The 26,823-nt window shown below is 38.9% G+C and overlaps 1 protein-coding gene across 4 annotated transcripts in view; it reads left to right on the plus strand.

The window, feature by feature from the left end:
- Positions 1–26,823, plus strand: part of HEG1 (heart development protein with EGF like domains 1) — an 84,297-nt gene that overhangs the window by 54,234 nt on the left and 3,240 nt on the right. For 3 of the 4 annotated variants that reach the window (XM_087950190.1, XM_087950191.1, XM_087950192.1), the window contains 14 exons: positions 1,245–1,501; positions 1,532–1,577; positions 4,169–4,513; positions 4,932–5,255; positions 6,656–8,008; positions 9,446–9,559; positions 16,627–16,721; positions 16,978–17,036; positions 17,911–18,071; positions 19,393–19,527; positions 22,732–22,774; positions 23,363–23,400; positions 25,719–25,806; positions 26,515–26,689. In XM_087950190.1, the coding sequence (XP_087806316.1) occupies positions 1,245–1,501; positions 1,532–1,577; positions 4,169–4,513; positions 4,932–5,255; positions 6,656–8,008; positions 9,446–9,559; positions 16,627–16,721; positions 16,978–17,036; positions 17,911–18,071; positions 19,393–19,527; positions 22,732–22,774; positions 23,363–23,400; positions 25,719–25,806; positions 26,515–26,689 (3,233 nt within the window). Of the gene's footprint in view, positions 1–1,244; positions 1,578–4,168; positions 4,514–4,931; positions 5,256–6,655; positions 8,009–9,445; positions 9,560–16,626; positions 16,722–16,977; positions 17,037–17,910; positions 18,072–19,392; positions 19,528–22,731; positions 22,775–23,362; positions 23,401–25,718; positions 25,807–26,514; positions 26,690–26,823 lie in introns of all 4 variants that reach the window. The other variant, XM_087950189.1, reaches the window with a different exon arrangement.

A 26,823-nucleotide genomic window follows, 5' to 3' on the forward strand; every position in this document is an offset into this window, starting at 1 on the left:
TGCCTGCATGTGCAGATGGATGGCGGCAGGGGTGATTGCGCGCGCATGTGCAGGGATGCACGGTGCGTGGGGGGTGATTGCACGTGCATGCGCAGATGCATGGTGCACGGCGGGGGAATCGCACGTGCAGAGACATGCTGCATGTGGTGGAATCACATGCGTAGATGCAGAGATGCATGGCATGCGGTGGGGGAATCTACACAGAGATGCACGGCACGTGGCAAGGAGATTGCGCACACATGCGTAGACACGCAGCGCACTGTTGGGGGATTGTGCATGCATGCACGGGGGGCAGCACACATTACCTTCTGGATGCAATTATCAGCACAGGAGCCAAAAAGGTTTGCCACCACTGATCTAGGATCAAACTCACAACCAGGGGTGGGATTCTACCAGTTCGCACCTATTCGCTAGAACCAGTTGTTAACATCCTAAGCAGTTCGGAGAACCGGTTGTTAGAAGAAATTACTGGCCTAATCCTGTAAGGAAGGCAGGAAGGAAACATTCTGGTGTTGCTTACAGAAACTGCCTCTCCGTTAACCCTTATTACATTCTTGGCAGGACTAGACTTCCTGTCTCAGGAACTTCTCTGGAGTTTTTTTCCTCTCCTTTGCTGGTACTTTGCTTGTGTGGAGTGACCATTCAAAGTTAGAATGGCACTGAAAAAAGTGACTTATGACCATTTTTCACACTTACGACTGTTGCAGCATCCCCACAGTCATGAAAGGCCGGGCGAGGAGATGCGTGCCTCGATGTGAGTGATATTGAGTTGGCCACACCCTGCCAATAACATGACCACCAAGCCATGCCCACCAACTAAGCCACGCCCACAGAACCGGTTGTTAAAAAATTTGAATCCCATCTCTGCTCACAACCTCCTGATTGTGAGGCAAGAGTTCTACCTCTAGGCCCCTGCACCACTCTATTGAAAAGTGTAGTAATAATATAAATAAAATTAGACTACAACATAAAGTATACTCCCTTGAATGCCCGGGAACTTCTCAACAAACAATGATTCTTATGCTAACTTATACAGTATGTATTCTAGTAGTCAGAAGCTCTAATGCACAGGTCTCAAATATGCGGTGTCCCTTTGGTGTCCCATGATGTTTTGTGATGTTTTCCCCCTTTGTGAAGCTGGGGTGGGTGTGGCCTGTGCGTGACGCATCCAGACGGCAGGCTGCCAGTTTGACACTCCTGCTCTAATATATAGAAATATCTAATGATTGCCTCTTCTCTTACAGACACCAAAAGTAGGCCACATGCCTTGAGCCACTTCAATGTAGAAAAGAAGGCCACTCAGACTGAGAGTATGTTCTCTTCTACTGTGATCCAAGATGAGACCTTTGGATCTTTAACTAATCAGAGCAGATCCATAGACACAACGGAATTGTCACGGATTGATACAAAAAATGCTGGTTCTTCTGTGATGATCCAGATGTCGTCTGCCACATTGCGAAGTAGTAAAGAAAATTCCGCCTCTACTGAAATGGATTTCACAGAATCCCTAGAACAGTCTTCAGATACTACTTCATCAAAAGCGTCAAGTTATTCATCTTCTATGAAAGATTTTTCAAGTGAGTTTTTTTTCTTGTTATGGTTATAGTTATAAATCCATCAGAGACCAGGTTGTCAATTCATTCCCTTGTAGGCCTTCCAAATTGCTCTCTCCCCCCACTTCCTATTTACATTTTTTTTAAAAAAATAAAGTCTATTTTCACTGACCCATACAACTGCAGGAATGAAGCTTGCAAATGGTAGACTTTTTCTAAGGTGACCAACTTTTTTACAATGAGAAGGAGGACACAAATAAAGAAGAAAAAAAACAAAGCCACTTGTGCGTGGCGCACTCTTGGGTGCAGCACATTCTTGCACATGGTGCACTCTTGCGCACAGTATACTCTTGCGCATAGCACACTCTCTCAAAACAATTCTCCTGTGTGGAGCGCATGCATCTCACAATCGTGTCTCGCCGCACTGTACCGAGCCTTGATGAATCGCCATGTCAAATACAAATACATCACATCACACACAATGGATCAGATTGGCATTGATCAAATATGGAGATTTACAGATTAGTCTTCAAATATCAAAAAGGAGGACATGTAGGAGGACACTTTTCGAGAGAGGACAGAACTTACAAAAGGAGAGTTGGTCACCTTATCTTTTCTCTTAGGTCTCACACTTTTATCTGACAAAAATGTTCAAGTATTCTTTATTTATTGTAGCATTATTAAGCGTCCATTGAAACTATGTGATAATTATATTTATTTTGCACAAATACAAGGATGTGAGGACTCTTCTAAATATATGTGGAAAGCAAGGTTGTGATGTAAAATGATGTATTTAGAAGCAGCTCTGGTTAAAGACAAGGCCATTTTTCAACTGGCCAAACGTATACCTTCCTTCTATAGCCCCTTGGAATATTCATTCATTGAGATGATTTAAGATGAAAATGCATAATGCAAGTATTCCTCAACTTACAACCTGTCACTTAATGACCATTCAAAGTTACAACAGACCCCAAAAAGGGGACTTAGGACCCAGATCTGAAGTTATAATGGTTGGCCCTTCCCCATAGTCACGTGTCTGCATTGTATGATGGTTTTGCAACAAAACAGCATACATAGCAAACTATTGGCTCATTTAACGACCATGGCATTTGTATAGTGGTGATTTGCTTAACAATAACGATAAAAAAACATAAAATCAGGTGACTCACATGATTGACTGATTTTACAACTGTTATGACTTATGAATGCAATGGGCAGTCTCCATTAAGGCTGTAACTCGAGGACTATTTCAATTCAGAATAGAGCCGGAAGGGATCTTGGAGGTGTTCTAGTCCAACCCCCTGCCCAAGCAGGAGACCCTATACCATTTCAGATAAGTGGCTGTCTATCCAGTCTCTTCTTAAAAACTTCCAGTGATGAAGTACCCACAACTTCAGAAGGCAAGCTGTTCCACTGATTAATTGATCTCACTGTTAGAAAGTTTCTCCTTAATTACAAGTTGCTTCTCTCTTTGATTAGTTTCCATCCATTGTTTCTTGTCCTGCCCCCTGGTGCTTTGGAGAATAAATAACCCCTCTTCTTTGTACCCATCAAATACTGGAATACTGCTATCAGGTCACCCCTAGTCCTTCTTTTCTCTAGATTAGCCATACCCAAATCATGCAACTGTTCTTCATATGTCTCCATTTTGTCTCCAGGCCCTTAATCATCTCAGTTGCTCTTCTCTGCACTTTTTCCAAAGTCTCAACATCTCTTCTGTAATGTGGTGACCAAAACTGGATGCAATATTCCAGGTGTGGTCTTACTAAGGTTTTATAAAGTGGCACTAATATTTAACCTTATAGTATAGATACTGTATTACCTATAGCATAAAATGTTATTAACTGTGATAAGTGAAATTTGAGTCAATTCTGATTTTATGGCAATGCTGGAAAAAATTCAAATACTTGTTAGTTATTGGTAGCTATGTTCTCCATAAGATTCCATTTTATTAAAAAAAGTCATCTCTTTATATGCAACTACATACTAATTGAAAATAGTGATAGAAATGAGAAGCAAAAATAACTTTGTAATGCACTCAGACAGTTTAGAGTAGTGTTTAAGGCACTGGACCAAAAATCAGGGGACTGTGAATTCTAATCCTACCTGAGGTACAAAAGTAACTGTGTGACCTTGAGCCTGTGACACTCTCTCAGCCCTAGGATGCAGGTAAGGGTAAACCACTTCCAAAAAAATTCAAGGGCTAGTCCAGTTGATAGTCAACAATGCCTTGAAACCACACAAAAAATATCCACCCAGAGGTACAAACACAAACAATATAAACCCCTGTTTATAAACTTTACCTAGTAAAAGACAGATGAACTGAACCTCACCTTTTCTACTAAGCTGTAATAAGATTAGCACAAAGTCACAATAAAAATGGTTTTGTTTTGTTTTTAAAAAAAATCAAAGTCTTATAACAAGGATATAGGGATTATGCCTAGAAGTTTAATTCACAGCATGTCTCTCTGGACAGAGAATAATCATGCTGTGTTGAGTTAACTTTAAATCGTTGAGAGTCAGTTCTTTTATTGTGCCCCTCAATTTGACTTGTAATGTTGGAACACATTGCACAAGTGGTGCTTATGAAATCTGAATTTTTAATCTTAATTAAGGCTCTACAGACCATTTTCAAACCATTAAGGGATCTGAGGTGGGAAGAAGATTTTCGATTGCTTCAACAGACAGCGTCTATCTATCAACCACATTTGTACATGGGGCAGAAAGGACTTTAAGATCCCTGCCAGATAACAGCACGTCTGATGATGCAGCAGACAGCAACTCTTACAATTCCCAAACTTCCAAATCTTCAGGGGAAAGCTTGACTTTGTCTTCAGAGCCTGAAACAGAAACACATAATGCCTCACTAAGTGAAGTGCAATCTATTGGGCCTTCTACTGAGTATTCAACAGAATATTCCTCTGGAGTTCCTACAGCCTTGTCACCAAATGATTCAGCAAGTAAGTTTGCAAAGAACAAAGGAAAATGTGGGCTAAAATCAGTATGGTTTGTATTGTGTATGTCCAACATGGTAAATGCGTGTATATGTACGTATAGCATACAGACATTCAGCATATATAAATGGGCATGAATGTCTGTTTCTGTAGACATATCCAGTATGCAGAATCAAAATACTGTATTTATGATGAAATATATAATTTGTTTGGATTTAGTTTGTGCAGAAGTAAATGTGTATGATCTAAAGGGCAACCACAATACATTCTGAGCCAATCAAATATAATTACTTCCAGGGCAGTACTCCATTTCAAAATGCAAGGCTACATTTCTAATTCACAGTGCTTAATATTATAAATAATATGACTTCCGATACTTAATTATCTGCCATTTTAAACATATGTGTCCAAATTATTATTTCAGCTATTGGAAGCACTGATAATTCAACTAGTGGGCCAAGAGTTTTGCATTCTCCCACAATCAGCACTGGTAGTTCAGCCCCCTTCAGTGAAGGGGAACAGCAAAATACACAACCTACAATTAACACTACAGTGATGGAAGAGACTGAAAGTGTCTCATCATATATGGAAAATTTTGACAGCACAAGATCAAAACCTTCCTCATCCAAGACATACTCTAGAATGACACATTTATCTCTAAAAGATTTGGATATCTCTCCATCTTCAACTGAGGCTTTCCAAATTCTTAGTTCATCAACTGATTCTTCTTCCAAAAGTGAACTTTCAGGTTAGTTTTCTATTATATTCTTTTGCCAGCATCAAAGCCAATTCCTGTCTGGGTTTTTTTTTCTTAGTATGTAAACGAATTGTGCTTTTCTTGGAGAATATTTTATTTGATGTTTCTAAAAGTGTATCAGTAAAGCACTTGAATATATTCATGGTTCTTTTTTTTTTTTTTTTACTTCCAGATCAAGTAACATTAAATGTTCTCTGAATCTGACATGTATTATTCCATTAGTAATTGACGGGCATAATAGGCACTGAGTTCCATGTTGGTTATATCTAATATTTAATACTTCTTTATGTTTTAATTTGTGACTCCTTTAAGTAGCTCATGTAACCTGAAGGAAAGGGCCTTTTCTTTGTGGGATAACCCGTTCCATAGCTTCTTAGGATATGTTTTGTATGAATAAGTTTCCAACATGAGATCCTGGTTTTTTCCTTAGGAAATGGGTCAAAGCAGATGAAAAATGCTATCTGAGACTTCAACCAGCCACAGCTATTCCAAGAAATACAACTTCCACAATCCATTGACCCATTGATTGTCTCCAGAATTTTCACCTATTCTGAAAGTCAGACTATTTTGTGGGAGACATCAGGAATTCTACTGTTATGTAGAGTCAGCCAGATGTTTAGACTGGATTTGTCGTTTTTGTTCACTATCCCAAGGACCTGGGATAGGCAGATATTGTTGATGATGGTGTTAAAGGCACTGTCACAGGATGTAAGCTGTTCCAAGTCAAGCTGCCTTTTGCAATTGATCGGTGGTAATTTTGCCAATGCTGATGGTGTGCCAGTGGTGCTTCAGTTGTTTTGGGATTGCATCCAAGGCACCTATTACTATTGGTTATTATCTTTGCCTTCGTTGATTACAGTCGTTCTACTCTTATTTATACATTATTAGTCTTATTATTTATTGTAATAGAGTTGGAAAGCATTCACTTGAGTCCCAGAATGTATGAGAGGATTCAGAAGAACAGCGTGCCATAGTATTTGACAAGGCAAAACCATTGCAGAAAGACTGATGATGATCAGTATACCTTGACATTTCACATCCTGTGAAATGGTAAAGTCTAGCCATATCCTAGCTCATCCTTGCTATTATATGTCCTCTGGTATAAAAGTGACTCCCAAAACATACACCTTCTGTCTGACCAGATCTCAGAAGTCCCTATCTAAGAAGACTGTGGGACAAAGAACCTGCCAAAGAAACCACAGAAAGTAGGCCGTGTAATAAGATCATCCATTCCTTGGTTTGGAATGCTCTGAGCCAGTAAACTGGAAAGTAGAAGTTCCAGGATTCTAGCATTTATTTTGAAATGTACCTTAGACCGTTATCTCTTTCATTTTTCTCTTACGAATAGAAAGTTTGTCTCAATAGTTAATTGTGATTTGTTTCTTTTTTAGATACTGGAACAGAATACCAACCAATAAGTGGGACTGATTTTGGGAATCAGACCTCTGCTTCTCATACTGACAGCACATACACTTTAACTACCTTTGCCAAGGGTGGAGAAAGGACATTGCTGTCTCTTCCAAACAACAGCACATCAGCTGATTCCTCAGGAAGTTCCACTTACTCTGCAGAAATATCCAGTGCTTCGGAGTCAGTTCAGTCTTTCTTTTCAAGTGAAATGGATTTTTCTGAAAATTCAACAGAACCTTTGGCAGTCCATTCCCTGAAAACACCAGAGAATTCGTCTACAATGAGTGAACCAAACACAACTCAGTATTACTCAGAATCAGAATCTGCCTCCACTGGCAGCTTGTCATTTTCATCTTCCCCTACAAGTCTGTCAGAGCAGGATTCACTTCCACCAGTTCACCCATCCACTTTGTTTTCCTCAGCCAAGTCTTCTGCCCCATCCTCTTTTTCTACTTTCCCGTTACCATTATCGTCATCTCCACCCACATCTCTAATGACATTTTCGCCCATGTTCTCATCCACAAAACCACCCCCATTGCCTTTCTTTCCCTCTGTGTTGCCTTCACTTTCTTCAACACCTTCGTTGTTACAGCCTAGCGAAAGTCTTGAAACCAGTGTTTCTATGACTGAGCCTGAAGGAACAACTGGAGCAGAACTACACACAACAAGAAGCTCCCATGGCGAATATAACCATCCGACTATGGCATATCCATTGGTGAACAACACTATTTTGATGGCAACTGGGACTTCTCTTCTGATGGAAATTACTGAACAGCCTGCCAACCGTTCTTCACCAAGAACCACTTCCCAAGAGGAAACGAAGGGATGGACACTTAGTCTCCCAGGAATCAATACTGAGAATGAACCCATTACAAGTACCTCTTCACCCTATTTCCAGGAAATGACCACTACTTCTGAGCCAGCAAAAGCAACTACGGCTATACCGTTGCATACAATCCCTCAAAAGGATACTTTCCCTTCATCAACAGTAACCATGGGCAAAAAAACTACAGAAATAACACACACACCTGGAAGATTGCCTACTTCAGCATCAACCATGAATTATTTGTTCACTACAAAGCTTCAAAAGGTTCCATTGCCCTCTCCTACTGAAATATCTTCTTCCCCTGGAATTCCCACAAAAATGATGGAAAAGAACAGTACAACTACTGTGAAAACCACAGCGCCCAGGATTGTTATTACCACTTCTCCCTATACCTTAACTTCTCACAAAAGCACTGTTCAGTCTTTTCCTGCTTCACCGATTCCTTCCAGACCAACCACAACTGCGAGTTTAGGAAGCTCAAAGATATCTTCAACTGTCTATAGAAAAGGTACCTTTGTTTGCAAATATTGGAAACAATATTGGCCTGAAAAATGAATTTAACTTGTGGTAGATAATTGCATACTGGAATAGGAGCACTTTGCCTAGATTAAAAAAAAAAGTATTTGAATTTCATGGAGATCAGAGTAAGATGTAAATATGCCATATAGAGTTAAAAGTTATTTAAAAATGGGAAAGGAACATCTTTATACTATGAAAAGGCCAGACAAAAATAATTATTTGTAAGTCAGTTTCTTAAAAACAAATAGCAGCAAACGCGCAAAGAAACACTTAAACATACTGCTAAGTAATGGTGGAAATGTTGATCTTTTCTATAATCACAAGAGCATATGCAATTTAATTAAGTGGAAGAAGGTGAAAAGAAATCTCAATGTATATTATCTACCATTCTGTGGCACAGTGGCTCAGCAGTTAAGAACCTGGGCTTGTTGGAAAGCCAACATTCCAGGTTCGAGACCTGAGCGCAGCACGACGGGGTGAGCTCCCATCCTTGCCTCAGCTTCTGCCAACCTAGCAGTTTACAAATGTGAGTAGATAAATAGGTGGGAAGATATCAGCACTCTGACATCGTACTGGCCCACATGACTGTGGAAATGTCTTTGGACAATGCTAGCTCAATGGCCTTGAAACAAAGATGAGCACTACCCCATTAATTCATGAACAACTAGCAGAGTAAAATCCACAGGGTCTCTTTTCTTTAATTATCTACCATTCCAGAGTGCTCAAGTCTCATAATAAATGTTTGCAATGGTCATTCACAATTACAGAATTCATGTAATCACCATGTAATCTGAAATCACAATTTTGAGTACTTGAGGTCTATTTCAGGTCAACTGTTTGAGAAGAGAAACTTTGTCTTTAACATCAAGTAGTCAATATTATTAATAGGTGTCATAGGCTATCTTCCAGACGATAAATGTGTATTATACCAAGTACTTGGTATCCCAGTATCTGAGAAGCTGAAAGTAGTGCCCTAACCAGCAAGGAAATGATTTGATAATTGTACAAGCCTGCAAACAGGCCTAATCCTTTCGTCTATAAATGATGTAAAGTTTAATTTTATCCTCTCTGGCCTATTGGCATAAAGATTTTTTTTTTGCTAAAGTGATTAATCCCGCTAAAGTTTTATTTTCTATCTGGAGCTGGAAGATGGCTGAATCCTCAGCTGGCCTTTTGCTATAGCTCCAAGTAAGTAACTTATATCTCATTAGGTTCTGCCAGACTCTCATTCCTTAGATTGTGCCACAGACATTCAATGACCGCCATAACATTAGCATCTGGATGGATGGATGGATGTCGAGTCACTCACTTTGTCATAAATCAACTGTTTCTCTGTTCACCCTGGAACAGAGTGCTTTCTATTGAAGACATACATCATTCTACAGTGGCCATTTTCCTCCTTTTCTTTCTTCTGTTTCTGATGTAGATGAATGCCTGCCTAATCCTTGTCCACCTATGTCTACATGCACTCATGTACAAGGTTCATTCCAATGCATTTGTTCCTTGGGCTATCAGATGGGAAAAGGAAAATGCAACTTAGGTAAGAGCCAAGAAGCAAAATAATAATAGCTAAAATATTGTCATTGTAAAAAAAAATTTTTAAACCAAAAATGTATTTAACTTCATTTTGCTGATTAGTGACCTTAAGTTGACACTGTATATTGTATTACATTACTGTATATATTAGAGTTCTGATATTGTCAGCTTGATTATATAATAGTCAGTTAGGAGAATTCTTGGCAGTACAGTTGACTTTGAACTTCAGAACTAGAATAGAATATAATTCTTTATTGGCCAAGCGTGATTGGACACACAAGGAATTTGTCTTGGTGAAATACTCTCAGTATACATAAAAGAAAAGATACATTCATCAAGAGTCAAGAATCATAAGGTACAACACTTAATAATAGTCATAGGGTACAATAACAATCAACTAAGCCTAACTTTTGGGCAAGATGATTACATTCAAGTTACTGACAGGTATGGGATTCATATATAGATATATATGAATAGCACGTGTCTTAAACACTGATTTGATGACTGGCTCAACTGCCATTGTTAAAGCATACACACACGAATCCAATTCAGGTGGTACCTGCTCCAGCATTAGACATTATTCATATGGTTTAAACTAAGTTTTTTTTTAAAAGACTGACAATTTCAGGTTAAAATATTCATTTGAGTCTCCCTACTCTTCTCACTGCATCCTGAGTCATAGTTTTCTCCAATTTTCTCCACTGAAATCAACGGTCCTGAAAAGGCGAATGTGTGTGAAAACTCAAATAAAGCTCTTTAGGTTGTCCCAAAGGTGCTTTTTTTCAAGAGGCAAGTGGACTGTCTCATTTTTCTTTGAAGATGTTTTGCTTCTCATCCAAGAAGCTTCTTCAGCTCTGACTGGATGGTGGAGAATGGAAGGATTTATATTCCTTGCAGGCAGAGAATCATTTGCATTCTTTTAAGGAGTATAAATCCTTCCATTTCCCACCATCCGGTTCAGAGCTGGAGAAGTTTCTTGGATGAGAAGCAAAATGTATTCAAAGAAAAAACAGACAGTCCAGACAGGTTTTTTTTGGAAAAAAAAAAGCACCTTTGGAACAACCATGACCTGGATGGCTGAGAATCTCCATGGACTCTTAAGGTTGTACTTTAGCTCATCACTCTTCTTGCTACGGATGACTATCCCTATCAAGGCAGCATGGGAGTTCACCTGGTGATACCCTCCCTTGGGGATAAGAACCTTCTGAGTCAATCTAAGCTCTGTAATAGGTTGGGAATGCAAATGATCGTGGCCACAGACTATGTATGGTGGTTTGACATTGAAATGAGACACAGGGAACTGTCTCTGAGAAAAATGCCAACCCTGAGAGAACTCAGGTAGCAGTATTTATTGAGAAAAAACACAAGCAAAATATACAGTATGCATATTCAGAAAACAATGACCTCAACAGGAGATTACTTCACCAGCATGAGAACACACAATCTTGGAAAGTCCCAGATGTTACCTTGCTAGGATGAGATCATGCAGCCACGGAAAGTCTCATGGGAAAGTTTGGAAAGTCCCATGAGAAAGCACAACTGTGTATCTTGTACCTTGAACTTTCACCCATTTTCCTATTCCTTCTAAACTGGCAGAATCAAAACAGAATGAGGCACTCTGAGCAAAGATACTCCTACCCCACCAAGAATGCCCACATCTTCCTAGACTTACTGCTAGTTATACAAAGGCCTTACAGAAAATGATAAAATGATTAATAAAATATATTACCACATTCCCTCCTTTTTTATTTATTCAAAGATAGGGGGTGTTTTAGTGGCATAGTACACAGTTCCTCATGACCTGATCCCTCACGCCGGAAGACTGAGGTACACATTTGTAATAGATTAGGAATACATTGAATAAAACAACATAATAAGATACATATAGCAATAATAATAACAACCCCTTGCAATAAGGAGCGAAACCATGATCCATCAGGAAGCCAGGACCACAGACTGTCCCAGAATGATGCATTAAACCCATCGGCTCCAGATTGATGCTGAGCAATACGATCTTCCATGTCCTGAACAGTCTTTGTAATGTTTGGCTCATAATTATGTATAAAAACACAACAATGTGAATGAATTAAAGCACAAACTCCTCCTTGAGCAGCTAACATAATATCTAAAGCATATCGATTTTGCAAAGTAACTGTACAATTTCAGACATTTCTACATTAATCATCTTAATATTCTTTATAGTATCATTAAACATAGCAACAGTAAAATTATTTAAAATATGAATATCTCTATAGTTCATAGCAATTCCCAAAGGCGGGATAAGACCTCGAGAAATTTGTGTCCATAGATTACCTCCCATGGTTAGACCTGATTCCAGCTCACGCTTGTTGCGGATTCTGCCTTCCGGCAACTGATCCAGTTTATAAATTACAGGTATTACATACCCCAATGTGCATATCCCAGACCAATTCCCAGGAACCTCTCGATACCCATACTCCCCACATAGGAACCACACATCATTCCCCATAGCCCAAGGCTCCCCCCGGGCTACCTCAGAACCATTCTTCATCTTCTCAAGATATTGACACATATAGCACTGAGGAGAATTGAACTGAGGGAGACAGGTATAGTTCTGCACACTGCTATTATAACAGATGGTTGGCATTTGAAAAGTGACATTACACCTGGACCAATTCCCTAGGAAAGTTCCTCCAAAGTCATTTCGGGTGAAGCATACATACGCCCTTCCCTTTAAAGACACCTTGACCTTAGCCGTCACATTCCGATTATAATGTGTGCATTTTTTCTTTTTGAACATCTGGAATTGCTCTGTTGTAGCACAAGACAACTGTTTTCTCCAGGTTGCATTCTTTATTAAATCTTTTTCCTCAAAAGGCACTCCATGCAATGTTAGTCCTTCTCCCACTCTCCCAGGAAGGTGCATACACAACCAACAATTGGTGATGTTCAAGTTTTTGGCAGTTGTGCGCAAATCTTTAATGTAATTATTATCGGTCCACAAATCATCGCCCAAATCTCCGCACGCTGAACATGCTGTCGCTGCTCTCTCCGCACCCGAGCAGCCCAGGACAGATTAGGCAGAATCAACAGGATCAGGAACCACAGATGCGCCATCCTGCTGTTCCGAAACTTCCTTCACAGGTGCCTGCGAATGATCAGGCCGAACACACCGACCAGGAACCCAACGAATTTGACCAAGATGTTCAACTGCTGCATAACCACGTCCCCACGTTATCAGCTCAGCAGGAACCCATGCCGGATCTGGAAGGAACCGCACCAACACCCGAGGTCTCACCGCATCTGTAGAAGGAGAAGAAAATGCCTGCTGGCCGCGCCGCAGGGGGTTACCAGACAAATTTAAAAAATTTAAAGTATACAAAGCTAGATTTAATTGATCTTGAATCGCCGGAAGCCCCAGGAGCTTCCCTCCTTTTTATTTAATTTAGTCAACATGGTCTTGAGCGTGGAATTATGACGTTCTACAATAGCCTGCCCAGTAGAATTGTATGGAATCCCAAATTTATGTTCCACAGACCATTGTTTGCAAAACTGATCAAAACCGGTGCTCCGATAAGCCGCACCATTATCAGTTTTTAAAGTTTTAGGTGTTCCAGCAACTGAAAAAGTCTTAATGCAATGATTGATGACATGTTTAACCATCTCACCTCTTTGAGGGGTAGCCATTAAAAATCCTGAGTAAGTATCCACAGTCACATGTATATATTTCCAGGGCGCAAATGGTGGATATTGAGTAACATCCATTTGCCAAATCATTGAAGGTTTCAACCCTCTGGGGTTAACTCCCATAGGGATATTCGTGCCTGCTTTGAACAAGTTGGACATTGTTGAATTATGGCAGCAGCTTCTGCAGTGGTAAGTTTAAATTGCTGTGCCAATGCTTTAGCATTTTGATGAAAATAACTATGACTATCCCATGGCTGGACAGTGAGGACTGAAGTTACAGCACTGTCAGCTTTGGCATTACCTTGTGATAAAATTCCAGGCAAATTACTATGACTACGAATATGAGCAACAAAACACACATTCACACGCTGCTCCAAACATCCTTGTAACAACAAAAGCAATCTTAAAATATCAGGTGATATTCCAGGAGACAAATAAGAACCTGCTACAAAGGGTAACAAATTATACACATACAATGAATCCACTATTAAATTAAAATCCTGATTGTGAAAATTTTGAAAAGCCAAAACTACAGCAGCAAGTTCTGCCTGCTGGGCAGACTTCTGCTCTGAAGTCACTTTTGTATGCCAAATTCCAGATTTATCTTTCCAAACACAAGCACCAAAAACTTTCCCTCCATCAGTAAAAACTGTAGGAGCATCTGATATGCCCAATGGTATCCTTTCTTACATTTCGGGCACACTGATTTAGGACGAACACCCTGTCCCATTGATCTCTTATTCTGCTGACTTTGACCTCCTCCAGGAGCCCGACATTGCGCTTTAAAATGTCCAGGCTTCCCACAATTGAAACAATTCCCCTTTTGAGCATGTCCTGTTTGTAAAGCCAGAGCTAAAGTTTCCATGTTAAAAGACTGACTTCCTACCTTTCTACATGCATTAATCAAATCTGCGATTTCTCGCTCCCCACTTGCTACCAGTGGATTTAAAATCTTTTTGCAATCTGTGTTAGCTTGTTCTACTGCTAACTTAAAAAGCAACTCTTTCTGGGCGAATTGATTATCAATTTGTCTTTCAATAGCCAATTTCAGTCTGCTAATGAAATTTTCATAGGGTTCATTGTTCCCTTGTTTGATGTTAGTAAAGGTCTTCTCACCACCTTCGCCGTCAGGGAGAGCCCCTACGGCTTGAAAAATTATTTGTGGGAGAAGAATGAACCCTTCCTCAGGCATACCATCTCTCTGTTGTTCCACTGTTGTAAAATTACCAGCTCCGTAAAGCTGATCTGGGGTAACATTTGCTGTTCCCCTCTGGACTGCCAGCTGTCTCCATTTCTGATCTAACACCAAATATTGAGCTGGAGTTAAAATCATATTCAACAGAGCTTTCCAGTCAGCCGGAATCATTTTATTTCCATAACCAACTGCTTCTAACAATGCCTGAGTATATGGCGTTCTAACACCATATTCTTTTGCTGCTTGCTTAACTTCCCTCAAAATTCTGAGCTGTAAAGAGGCTTCCACTCCCGCTGCGGATTTAATGCAGCATCCATGACAATTTCCACTGGATTAAGTTGAACTTCTACTCCAAACTCCACCAAATCATCTCCTGATAATTCCCCTCTATTCTTTGCTTCTTGAATAGCTGCAGTAACTGCATCCACCTGAACCCTTAAAGGTAAACTCTTATCTTCTGACAAAGTATTGCTAGCGCCAGACAGTCCCCCAGATTTATCTGGAGGTGCCGTCGGCGGCAACAAACGTACCGCATGGTAAAGCGGCAAACCTTCTTCGGGGGTGATAGGAGCGGTTGTTCATAAGTAGCTAATGCATCCATTATCACCCTCCAGGTTAACAAAATTGAAGAAGGGGCACGGGGTTCCTCGTGCAAAAATTTCCCTATCTTTTTCCAGGACTCTACTTTAATACTACCTCCCTCCGGATATGACTTAATATTTTTCCAAACATACTGTAGTAAGTCCTCAATTTCTTTCTTTCCTACAGCACAACCCCTACTGCCAATTCCAAACCCAAAACTATTCCCAATGATCCTCTCAATTCCCTGATGTGCTCTTTCTGAGCCTTCGAGAGATCTCCCCCATACTCACGAAAGAATCTATCTTCGTCCAGCGAAGAAGATGAGGGCCCAGTCGACGTCCGCGACGATGAGTATAGGATGCGGGAAGCGTATAGCCTTCCAAGCTATCACGTCGGGGTCACCATTTATGGTGGTTTGACATTGAAATGAGACACAGGGAACTGTCTCTGAGAAAAATGCCAACCCTGAGAGAACTCAGGTAGCAGTATTTATTGAGAAAAACACAAGCAAAATATACAGTATGCATATTCAGAAAACAATGACCTCAACAGGAGATTACTTCACCAGCATGAGAACACACAATCTTGGAAAGTCCCAGATGTTACCTTGCTAGGATGAGATCATGCAGCCACGGAAAGTCTCATGGGAAAGTTTGGAAAGTCCCATGAGAAAGCACAACTGTGTATCTTGTACCTTGAACTTTCACCCATTTTCCTATTCCTTCTAAACTGGCAGAATCAAAACAGAATGAGGCACTCTGAGCAAAGATACTCCTACCCCCACCAAGAATGCCCACATCTTCCTAGACTTACTGCTAGTTATACAAAGGCCTTACAGAAAATGATAAAATGATTAATAAAATATATTACCACAACTATGGATTTTAATTATTTGCTGATTCTAGACCTCTCCATGTATTTATAGCAAAATCATTCTATCTCAAAACCCCCACAATTCTTAGCCAAGTTCTTTTTCTAGCTTCCCTTCATTCCTTACCCCATAGATTAACAGCTTCCTCTCCCCCACTCCCCCAATGCTGATAATCTGACCAACTTTAGTTATTTGGCCTCTTTAGCAACCTTCCTGGACTGGAGCGCCTTCCCAAAATTTCAATTCCTAGAATTTGGGGGGATTTTAGCAGTTGAAATCCACATCCTTGTACGTCACCCAGGTTGCATCAGGCTGCTCTTGTCCTTAATGTCCTTCCACTAGCCCCTGGAATATTTTTTTAAAAAAAATCCATACTGGTGGCTTTTTTTCTCTCTTGTGGCTTTGAAAATATCTTTTTTGCTGTTGGGAAGGCAGCTGGGAATTTTGCAAAGGAGAAACATACCATTAGAAGGGAAAGGTAATAGCTGCCCATAAGGCAGACTAGAAGTCAAAATAATGAGGATGATACCCACTCTTGGTTGTATCCTTCTATAGATGATTTCTATGTCTTTGCATCTTTTGTACAAAATGCAGCTTAGTCTGTAAACTCAAAGTCCTGACTTACATATCAAAAGTCACATTTCTACTTCATTGTGCAAAGAAAAGACATAAGAACATATATGTCTGTATACATGAGAGAAAGGGGAGGTGGAATCTAGTCTTGGTATTAGCTAACAAGGTGTCCTCTCATCCACAGTAAGGACCTTTGTTGGTCACTTTCCACTAACATTTAACACAACTGGAGGGGCATACGCAGAACTACATCAAATTGAAGGAGTTATCATAAACCTGGTAAGTGTAATAATTCTCCTTTAAATATTTGTTTTCATAAAAGCATCTTGTGAGGCCATTTTTGGAAATTTTAATAAAACCTCCTGATGCTCTCAGTCTTCAGAGAGAAAGGGAAGAAATGGACAAGCTGTAAGAGGGCAACTTTATGCCATTGGCAGTTGTGTGGCTGTATTGTATCCTGGGTAAGTCCTGGGTTCAAGGCATAATTGCCGAACTTAGAATTCTTGGTTGAACTTTTTTTCCCCCTTGTTTTCAGCTGAATGAATCCCTTTCAACATTTCCTGGTTATTATACTTCAACTGTTAAAGCCACAAGGTAAGGAGCATATCATAGTGAAAGAGCTGGGGTATAATTTGATCTCTTCCTCCCTTCTTGATATGGTTGATATTATATATATACATGCATGAATGCATGCATACATACATACATCATACATACATACATACATATATATAACTAGGGCTCATTTTCTAGTTGGGTCTTATTTTGGGGAAACACGATATATATGTATAATATATAATGAAGAATGAGCCGGGCCAACCACAAGGCAAAGCAGCAAATTGCAATAGCTGACAGGTTAACATCACTTCTTAGAGATAAGCAAACCAAGCTGTGTCTAGTAAGGGAGGAAGCAACAGGAATTAAACCTCCATCGACCAACATGACTGAAGCAAAAACAACAGAGTTAATTACAGGTGGGAGGCGGTTGGAAGGGCCTATTACCCATGCAAGGGCTAAATTGATTAATGATATATAAAGGCATGGATTTCTGTAATGGTAGTAATAAATATAATTTTAGTTCCAGAAATCGCAAGATGTCTGCTTCTTCTCTTACAAGTATGCCTGGAACTCGTATTTTTAGAATAGTTTGTAATGTATAATATATATCTCTATATCTATCTCTATATCTCTCTATCTCTATCTATCTATCTATCTATCTATCTATCTATCTATCTATCTATCTATCTATACATACACACACACACACACACATATATATATATATTTATATACATATATGTGTGTATTGTATATATGTATATGTGTGTGTATATGTATATAAATATGTGTATGTATGTATGTATGGAATGTTGTGCCTACAGAAAAAAGACTTGTTTCTTAAGGCACAACATTCCAATGGTCTGAGTTAAAATTTTCTGTTATGCTTCCACAATCCCTCGCTCTTCAGGCAAGAAGATACTGTTCAAATATCCATCCAGAGCACCTTTTCTATGGCTTCCAACGTCACCTTTTCTGAAGTAATCGGCACAGTGCAAAGTCGGATCCGAGCCTGCAAAGCTCCCACCCCACCCTGCCAGTTCATCTCTAATTTGACCCAGCTCTATAGAGGTAAATATTCCAGAGTTTCTAAACCTCCCCCGAAAAAGTGTTTTGAAATAATTTTATTTACAACAAACAAGAACATTTTCTTCATAGCCATCTTCATTGAAGTTGGAGATGTCTCAAAATGTCTAGAGCAGAGGTGTCAAACTCGCGTCGTCATGGCGGTGTCATGTGATGTATTGTGACTTTTTTCCCCTTTGCTAAACTGGGCATGGGCCTGGCCAGCATGTGATGCATCCAGCCCACGGGCCGTGAGTTTGACAGCCCTGTTCTAGAGGCTGGAATGCAAAGATCAAATCTGTTCCGACATGTGTAATTTGTTTCATTAAAAAGGCTCTATAGAAGGGAAGGCAGTTGTCATTGCATGTGAGGCTTTTCATCTCAGAGATACAACATTTGAACTTGTCCAAGTGACCTGAGCTCAGTTCTGAGAATCAAATAACGGGGAGGATACACTAAAAAAAAAAAAAGAGACAGCGGTTACAAAGACATTGCGATTACTTAGATTTTTCAAGAGTGTTAATCTATTGGTGGAGATCTGCAGTCTGTTAAAGCACTACTGTAATCACACAATTGCACTTGAGATACTTTATGAAAAAGATTAGTCTGCTTGGCACTTCATGAAAGACACGCAGAGAAAACACACAAGTCAGAAAAACAAAAACCGAAATACCAATGTAGAAAATTGCCAAGGTAAATAGATGTAAATCCCACATCTTTAGCCTGAGTTTTTTCTCATGGGATGTATATAATATAATAATAAAAGAAAGCAGAGAGGCATAACATTTCCTATCTCTAAAAAGTAGCCTAGCCAGCATTGTGTGCTAAATCTCACCCAGAAATTCAGCAACTCAGGGAACTCATCCTCAGGGAAAGTGTTAATAGAGAAGAAGTTCATTTCAGTTAAACTCCTTATTTTAATGCCTATTTTGCTTGGCAGCAGAGTCAGTATATTCTTACAGTTGCTTTTATTTGGATGGGATTCTTAGTTATGTACAGTTTAAAGACAAGAGGGCGCTTTGGGATATCAAAAATTCTGTGCTCCCAGCTGTGATTTTAGTTTTATTGGTATAACTCTAAAGAAAACAAGATATTTATTTATCTTGTATTTATTTTCTTTTTATTTTTTTCTTCTTTGAGAGGTGAACAAGCATAATTTTCCTTGGTCCTTTATGTTGACATCTCAGAAGGAAAGCTAAGTACAAGTAAAAGTTGTAATTTGCAAAGCAAGAATACAGTAAAGATGCTTCCCCCACCCCCGCTTTCCAAATCAAAGTTATAACACTGTAAATGTATCCCCCACCCCTCTCTCTTTCTCTCTTTTTAGCTGGTGGTCTATGTAAACATAAAGATCCGGAATGTGACAAAGGGACTTCTGTGTGTGTAGACTTGGATGGCATTGCTGTTTGCCAATGCAAACCTGGGTATTTCAAATATAACAAACTGGATCATTCATGCAGAGGTATTGTGCTTTACACAGCTAGGTGGCTGGGACTAGTCTTTTTAATCTTTTGATTCCAGTTCAAAGGATTTTATGCAGATCAACACAATTCCTTGCCTTTCTATGCATGCTAAGGAACTCTGCTCTCTGAATAAGTATTAAGAGCTTACTGGGTTTTTCGGTCTTTTATTTGACTAGAGTGGAGATATTGGGGGTATTGTCTTCTGCCCACTCTCTGTGAAGCAATAATATTATCTTCTTGCACAGCCAGAAAAATAAAAAAAATAAAAGAGAGCAGGCCAGGGAGGAGTCCGCTACGCCTGTGATGAAAATTAAATTTTTAGTGATTACATTGTGCAGTTATTTCTGTCTTCGTTTTGTCTGATTTCCTAAGGAAGTGGAAAAAAATTAATGGATCTTTATGCTCAGCTGTTTACGTTGTCTGAAAAGTATGCATTGTTTTCGTCCCCCAAAGTGGATAATCCACAATTGGAGCCAATGCCATTTACTGAAGGTTCTATCAGAATAAGTTTCATTTGCTGCAAAACAAAATTTTATCCTCTGTGCATCTTCAGGGACATTCAATTCTACGCCGACTGAATCATAACATAGATAAATTTTCAAATGTTATCTAAATTTCAATAATGTGACCCCATTTTTTATTTGCAATTGTAGCCATAGCAATCTCTTCTATTAATCTGAATTTTGAACAAAAACAGAAAATCAGGAAAAATGCATATTTGTGAGATATTGCAATGAAATTGGATCTAATCCAGTCTGTTAGGAAAAACATTTTTATGGGCTCCATAAAAATACTTTTATGGGTTCCAAGAATACTTTGTAGAACTCATAGATTACTCACATAAACACTCACAGAAATACAATCTAAAATAAATATTCTAGATCAGTGTTACTCAAGCTTGGTGACTTTAAGATGTATGGACTCCAACTCCCAGAATTCCCTAGCCAGCCTTCATGCTGGCCAGGGAATTCTGGGAGTTGGAATCCACACATCTTAAAGTTACCAAGCTTGAGAAACACAATCTAGTTTGTAGATTTTGATTGGGTATACAAATCAAGAAAAGTGAGGTTTTTATAAGTATGATTTGTTAAATAAACTATAATTGGCTAATCTACTGTTAGATTCACAGTCTAAGACTGGTGGAAACTTAATAATTCAAGTCCTAACCCAGATTCTAAAAAAATATTGAGGTAGTGTTTAAAAATATAGGGATTCCAAGCAAGGTAGGGTTTTGTTTTGTTTGGAAAATCAGGGCGTTCATGTCTGAAAAATTCAATATTTCCAGGTAGACTTTTAAGTATTGAGCTTCTGAGGCTCCAATCACAATTGATATAATAATAGATTTCATTTTCTATATGTGTTCAACTTTGATCTTCCAGTCCCAATATTTCATATTTTTTTCCAATTTCCAATCCTCAATCCTAGCATCACCTAGTATAGCAACATCAATGAACCAGATTTTCTTCTTTTCAGTGACTGTTCTATAAGGCATGTTATGAACAAGAAGCCTGTGTGTTTGGATCTTAAATTCCCATAAGACCTTAACTCACTCATTTTCCAAAACCTTATCAACTTGGTGGTCCCAGTAGGTGTTACTGCATTCAGATCCAAACCTCTGACAAAGTTTACAATGAATAATTCTGCCAACTTGGTCATGATGCTGCGGATAGGATTTTGCAAATATCATTAAAAAGCATGAGCTTTTGTGAGCTATAGGTAGCAGAAAGGCTAGAAAAAGTTGTTAGTTTGAAAGCGTGCTACCAGAGTCCTCTTAATTGGTCCGTTATCATAGACCAGGGATGTCAAACTCACATCATCATGGCAGTGTCATGTGATGTATCGGGACTTTTCCCCCCTTCACTAAACCAGGCATGGGAATGGCCAGCACGTGACACATCCGGCCCATGGGCCGGGAATTTGACAGCCCTGTCATAGACTAATATGGGTCTCTTCCTCCTGTGGGTTGTGGTAATTTCTCCAAGGAATGACTCTACTGTATGGAGAAGCAGGAACCAATGATAATGACTCAAAGGGAATATCTTATAGGAGCCAAATGAATTTCGCCATCAGTACCAATAAAAGAGAACAATCGTTCACGTCTAAACTGAGCTTGTTTTTTTGCTTGCGCACATTCCATTACCTAATTTCACCATCAGTGTTTGGAATGATCAGAAGAAAAAAGAACAATTGAAATGGAAAGCGTCTGCTTAGTCACATAGTACCGAGAATAACTGTAGCTCAGGGTTGAAATGAGGGGTCTTTGGTGCTCTTTGAGCCTGGCTGTTTTTCTTGCAGATGTTTCATTATCCAAACTAGGTAACACCATCAGTGCATTGTTAATGAAACATCTGCAAGAAAGCAACCATGCTGAGAGAGCACCAAAGCCGACATAGTCATACTGTACTTAACTGCTTCATTGGGAAATGTTGTAATAATTATCTGAGTAGATGCTGTTCTCCTCATTGATTGATTTTAATCTGCCCTAGTGCAGGATTCCAGGTTTCCTTCTCAAATGTTGGCCATTCTAATAGGTGCCTGTATCTCAGGTGACATTTTTACCATTGAAAGACTGAGCAAAGATATGAGTCGGGGCCATGTATCTATTTTATCTATGTTTATTTCCTACCAGCTGCTTTTCTCCCTGCAAAGGAAAAAAATAGAGGTTTTATGTCTTCAAACCCCTTTCTCCCTCCCCTCATATGAAGTTTGGAGTTGAGCTGAACTTCTGTTGACTTGTAATGTATTTTCCTATACTGAGTCTTCAATCACAGCCACTATGTGGAATAATACTGACCTCTACTGGTTTAAATACATTTAACTACCAACTGATGTTTATTTACATATATAAAACTTATCCTAGACAGATATTGATTTGTAAAAAAAAAATCAGTCCATCACCTTTTTTACCCTCTTAATAATCTTAAACAGCCCTTACATTGTATTCTCTGAATGTCACTGTTGGGAATTAAAAGATTGACACAGTTGATTCTATTTTTTATGAACCCATAAAAAAAATCTGCAATTGTCTCATAGCAAATCCAATTTGAAACTGCTTTTCAGAGAAACTGTTGTACAATATACTACAGCTTCTTAAAAAGCAAGCCTTTACATTGTACAGCAAAAATAACCCTTGGAATCTCAACCATTATATTTTGTTCAGCCATTGGCATTTTATTCATCAACATTCTTTTCTTGATTTTTAGCCTGTGAAGATGGGTATAAACTCGAAAATGACACTTGTGTGAGGTATGAAAAATAAGGAGCTATTTTTCTTTCTTTCTTTTCAATACACTGTGTGAATGTAGGCCTAGGTGTCCTCAGCTGCCCATTCCCATTGTGTGGAGGAACAAGGAGGTTAGGGAAGAAATGAGGTGGTTGTCTGCCCCTTTGGTCTAGTTGTTAAAGACCAGCTTAGAAGGGGGAGACTGTGAGTTCAAGCTCTGCCTTAGCCATGAAAGCCAGCTGGATGACTTTGGGCCAGTCACTCTCTCTCAGCCCAACTCACCTTAGGTTGGGGAAAATAGAAGGGGGAATGTGTATTGGATATGCTCATTACCTTGAGTTATTTGTGAAAATATGAACAGTGGGATACAAATAAATCCATTTTAAAAACTATACAATGTTTGTTGCTCTTAGAGGAATGAACCAGGATCCCAAGGTGGTAATAGTTCTCAGATGAACCAGTCCATGGGAGGAGGCAGAGTGTTAGCATTAGAATTTACAAGAGAGGGGTCTTTTTTACTTCATTCATTGTGGATGAATGGATTCCTGCTGAAGAAATTGTGGGTTTATACATAAGAGACTAAAACTATATCTCCACTGTTTTCTTTTCAGTTGTCCATTTGGATTAGGGGGATTCAACTGCAGGAATCGTATGTATCCAGTCCAATGTCCTTACCTGTTCTATCTAGTTTTATTTGCATTTCTTAATTTTAATGTTCCCTTCCATTGTAGATTATCACTGATAAGCATATAAAACCAATCAATTTAGAAAGTAGTTACCTCAAAAGTATCTTAATAGATAATTTAAATATAATATACAAACATATATTTATCTATATAAAAATAATTAAATTGAATATGCATTCAAAATTTACAATATTTCCAGGTTTGGTTACTCTTTAATATAGTATATGTTAATTCTGTCAAGATTCCGGCAGTTACCCCAATTAACCCATTTTCTATACACATTTTATAGTTGACAAATACACTTTAATATATACCATATTGTGTTTAATATATGTATAACTTTATAAAATATTCTATCTCCCTTTCTGCATTTATTTATTTGCTCATACAATTTGGATGCCACCTGACTCCAACTGACTTGGGGAAGTGGATCTTTTCATTTTGTGAAAGGCTTATGCAAATAGATTTATTTGACACAAAATTCATACTCATTTCTGATTGGAGAACTGGTGCCATCCTTTCAGTGTGGTGGAGAAAATAAGCAGATGTACAGATGCAGAATTCCTTCAAGTTGAAACAAAATGCTTTGCTGAGGGATATGGTGTTGCTCTCAAGTGTCTCACTGAGGTGGAGCGTTGCAATTACTGAGTTCACAGTTTTAAAAAAAGAAATTCAGCAGAACTCTAGAAAGATGGTAGAACATAATATGGGATTCTAATCCAATAGCATTTCAAAATCCTTTCTTTAGTGCTCCCTAAGTTAAATGATAGCTTCAAGTATATCTTAAATTGGAGGATTCAGATAGATTAACGATTATGGTCACTCCTGGTTCATATTCTAAAAGATTTACTAGAGATCAGAGATTGAATGTCTGCCTTTGCAGGAGTTTTGAAATAATGTGACTCCCAAACCTTATTGCTTTACCGCAGGGGTGTCAAACTGGCATCCCACAGGCCAGATGCATCACGCACAGGCCATGCCCACCCCAGCTCCACAAAGACAAAAAATGTCATGATACATCGCACAATGTCACATTTATTTATTTATTTATTTATTTATTTGATTTGCCAATTGTTTACAAGATAATAAGTATAAGAGTATACATAGTTGTGAATACATGAAATGGGTCGCCCCTACAGACCTCTTAGGAAAGGGGTGAGGTCAATAGTAGACAGTCTAAGGTTAAAGTTTTTGGGGTTTGGGGAAGAAACTACAGAGTCAGGTAGAGTATTCCAGACATTGACCACTCTATTGCTGAAGTCGTATTTCCTGCAATCAAGTTTGGTGCGGTTTACTTTGAGTTTGTATCTATTGTGTGCTCTTGTGTTGTTATGGTTGAAGCTGAAGTATTCACTGACAGGTAGGACATTGCAATGTATGATTTTATATACCATGCTTAAGTCAGACCGAAGACGGCGTAATTCAAGGTTTTCTAGTTCTAGAATTTCAAGTCTGGTGGCATAAGGTATTCTACAACGAGTAGAGGAGTGGAGAACTCTTCTTGTGAAATATTTCTGGACTTTCTCAATTGTGCTAATATCAGATACGTAATGTGGATTCCAGACTGATGAACTGTATTCGAGTATTGGTCTAGCAAATGTTTTGTATGCTCTGGTTAGTAGTGTGATATTACCAGAGAAAAAGCTACGTAGGACCTATGTCGTGATCGAGTATCCATGCCTTACAGCCTTTTGAACTAGCCAAAGTTTTGGACTGTCTTGAAGAGAAGTTTGAAAAGACAGCAATATAATAATCTAATATTTGAATTATTCTTTATTAACATGTCCTAAAGCTTCATCAATTTGAGCATTGCCTCACAGCCAAGCTGGTTTTTGTTCGGTTCCCTCCAAGATCTGAGTTGGTTGAATCTTTCCTTCTGACATTGGATGGAGATAAACATTCCATGACTGCAACTTAGGTCAGATGTCTATGGCAATTCTCAGTCAACCAGGTCATGCTTGTCCCAAAGGTGCTTTTTCCAGAGGCAACTGGATTTTCTGGTTTTTCTTTGAAGATGTTTTGCTTCTCATCCAAGAAGCTTCTTCAAGATCCTTCTCATCCAAGAGCTGAATAAGCTTTTTTGATGAAAAGTGAAACATCTTCAAAGAAAAACCAGAAAGTCCAGTTACCTGTTGAAAAAGCACCTTTGAGACAACATAGGTCAGACTTTCCAGCTAAGGGTCTTTTTGCAGAGAACAGGAAACTGGCAGCCACTTTATTGCTAGTCATTCTAGAAAAAAAAAAATCAATGGTGCTTAAAATGGCCTCTTCTTTGTTTTAGCATACCAGCTTATCACCATTGTGATTGCAGCAGCTGGAGGAGGACTTCTGCTTATCATGGGAATAGCTCTCATAGTCACATGCTGCCAGTAAGTACCATAAATGTCTCATCCTTTGACATTTTTAAACTATTTAAATAACATTAATGAGAAATAAAAGCAGTTTTTAATTTTTGAAAAGATTCCTATGGATTATATCTTTATTGATCAATTTGTTTTGCCTGCTTAAACAATAGTTAGCTTTGCAAACATCAGGAAGGTCCAAGCTGACAGAAGACAGTTTCAGCCATGTTGTGAAGCTTGTGCAGGCGATAACAAGCAGATGTTCCAATACTGAGTAGAGGAAAATATTTTTTGAGATTATTTATTTCATGTTGTTAAAGAAGAGAGTTGGATATTCTTGTTTTCCTGCCTTCTGTCCAAACAATGTATTTATATGCTAGCCACAATTCCATGATTGGTAGATTAGGCTAAGAGAAAATAATCATTCATAATCCTCTAGCATAGTACTTAGCCTTATATACTGCTTCACAGTGCTTTTACAGCCCACCCTAAGCGATTTACAGAGTAGCATATTGGCCTCAACAATCTGGGTCCTCATTTTACCCACTTCAGAAGGATGGAAGGCTGAATCAACCATGAGCCAGTCAGGATCGAACTACTGGCAGTCAGCAGAGTCAGCCTGCAATACTGCATTCTAAACACTGTGCCTCCACAGCTCTACCAATGTATGTTTAAGTTGGCACGTTTTTCACTTCACACTATTTAGCCTGCAGATAAATGTATTTTTCTTTTCAGAAAGAATAAAAATGATATAAGCAAACTCATCTTCAAAAGCGGTGACTTCCAAATGTCACCATATGCAGAATATCCCAAAAACCCTCGTGTTCAGGACTGGAGCAGAGAAACCATTGAAATGCAAGAGAACGGGAGTACTAAAAACCTATTACAGATGACGGATGTTTACTATATGGTATATTTTCCTACATTGAATGAATGTCTAGGAAAGATAGGCACTTTGCAATCATTCAGAGAGGCGTAAGAATAAAAAAGCAGGATTCTCTTATCAATTGTTTAACACAAAATGAAAATTCAGCAAACGGTCAC

The sequence above is a fragment of the Notechis scutatus genome, chromosome 1 (genome assembly GCF_049901735.1).
Source record: "Notechis scutatus isolate UNSWTSFEM ecotype Mainland chromosome 1, rNotScu1.2, whole genome shotgun sequence".
NCBI lineage: Eukaryota > Metazoa > Chordata > Lepidosauria > Squamata > Elapidae > Notechis > Notechis scutatus.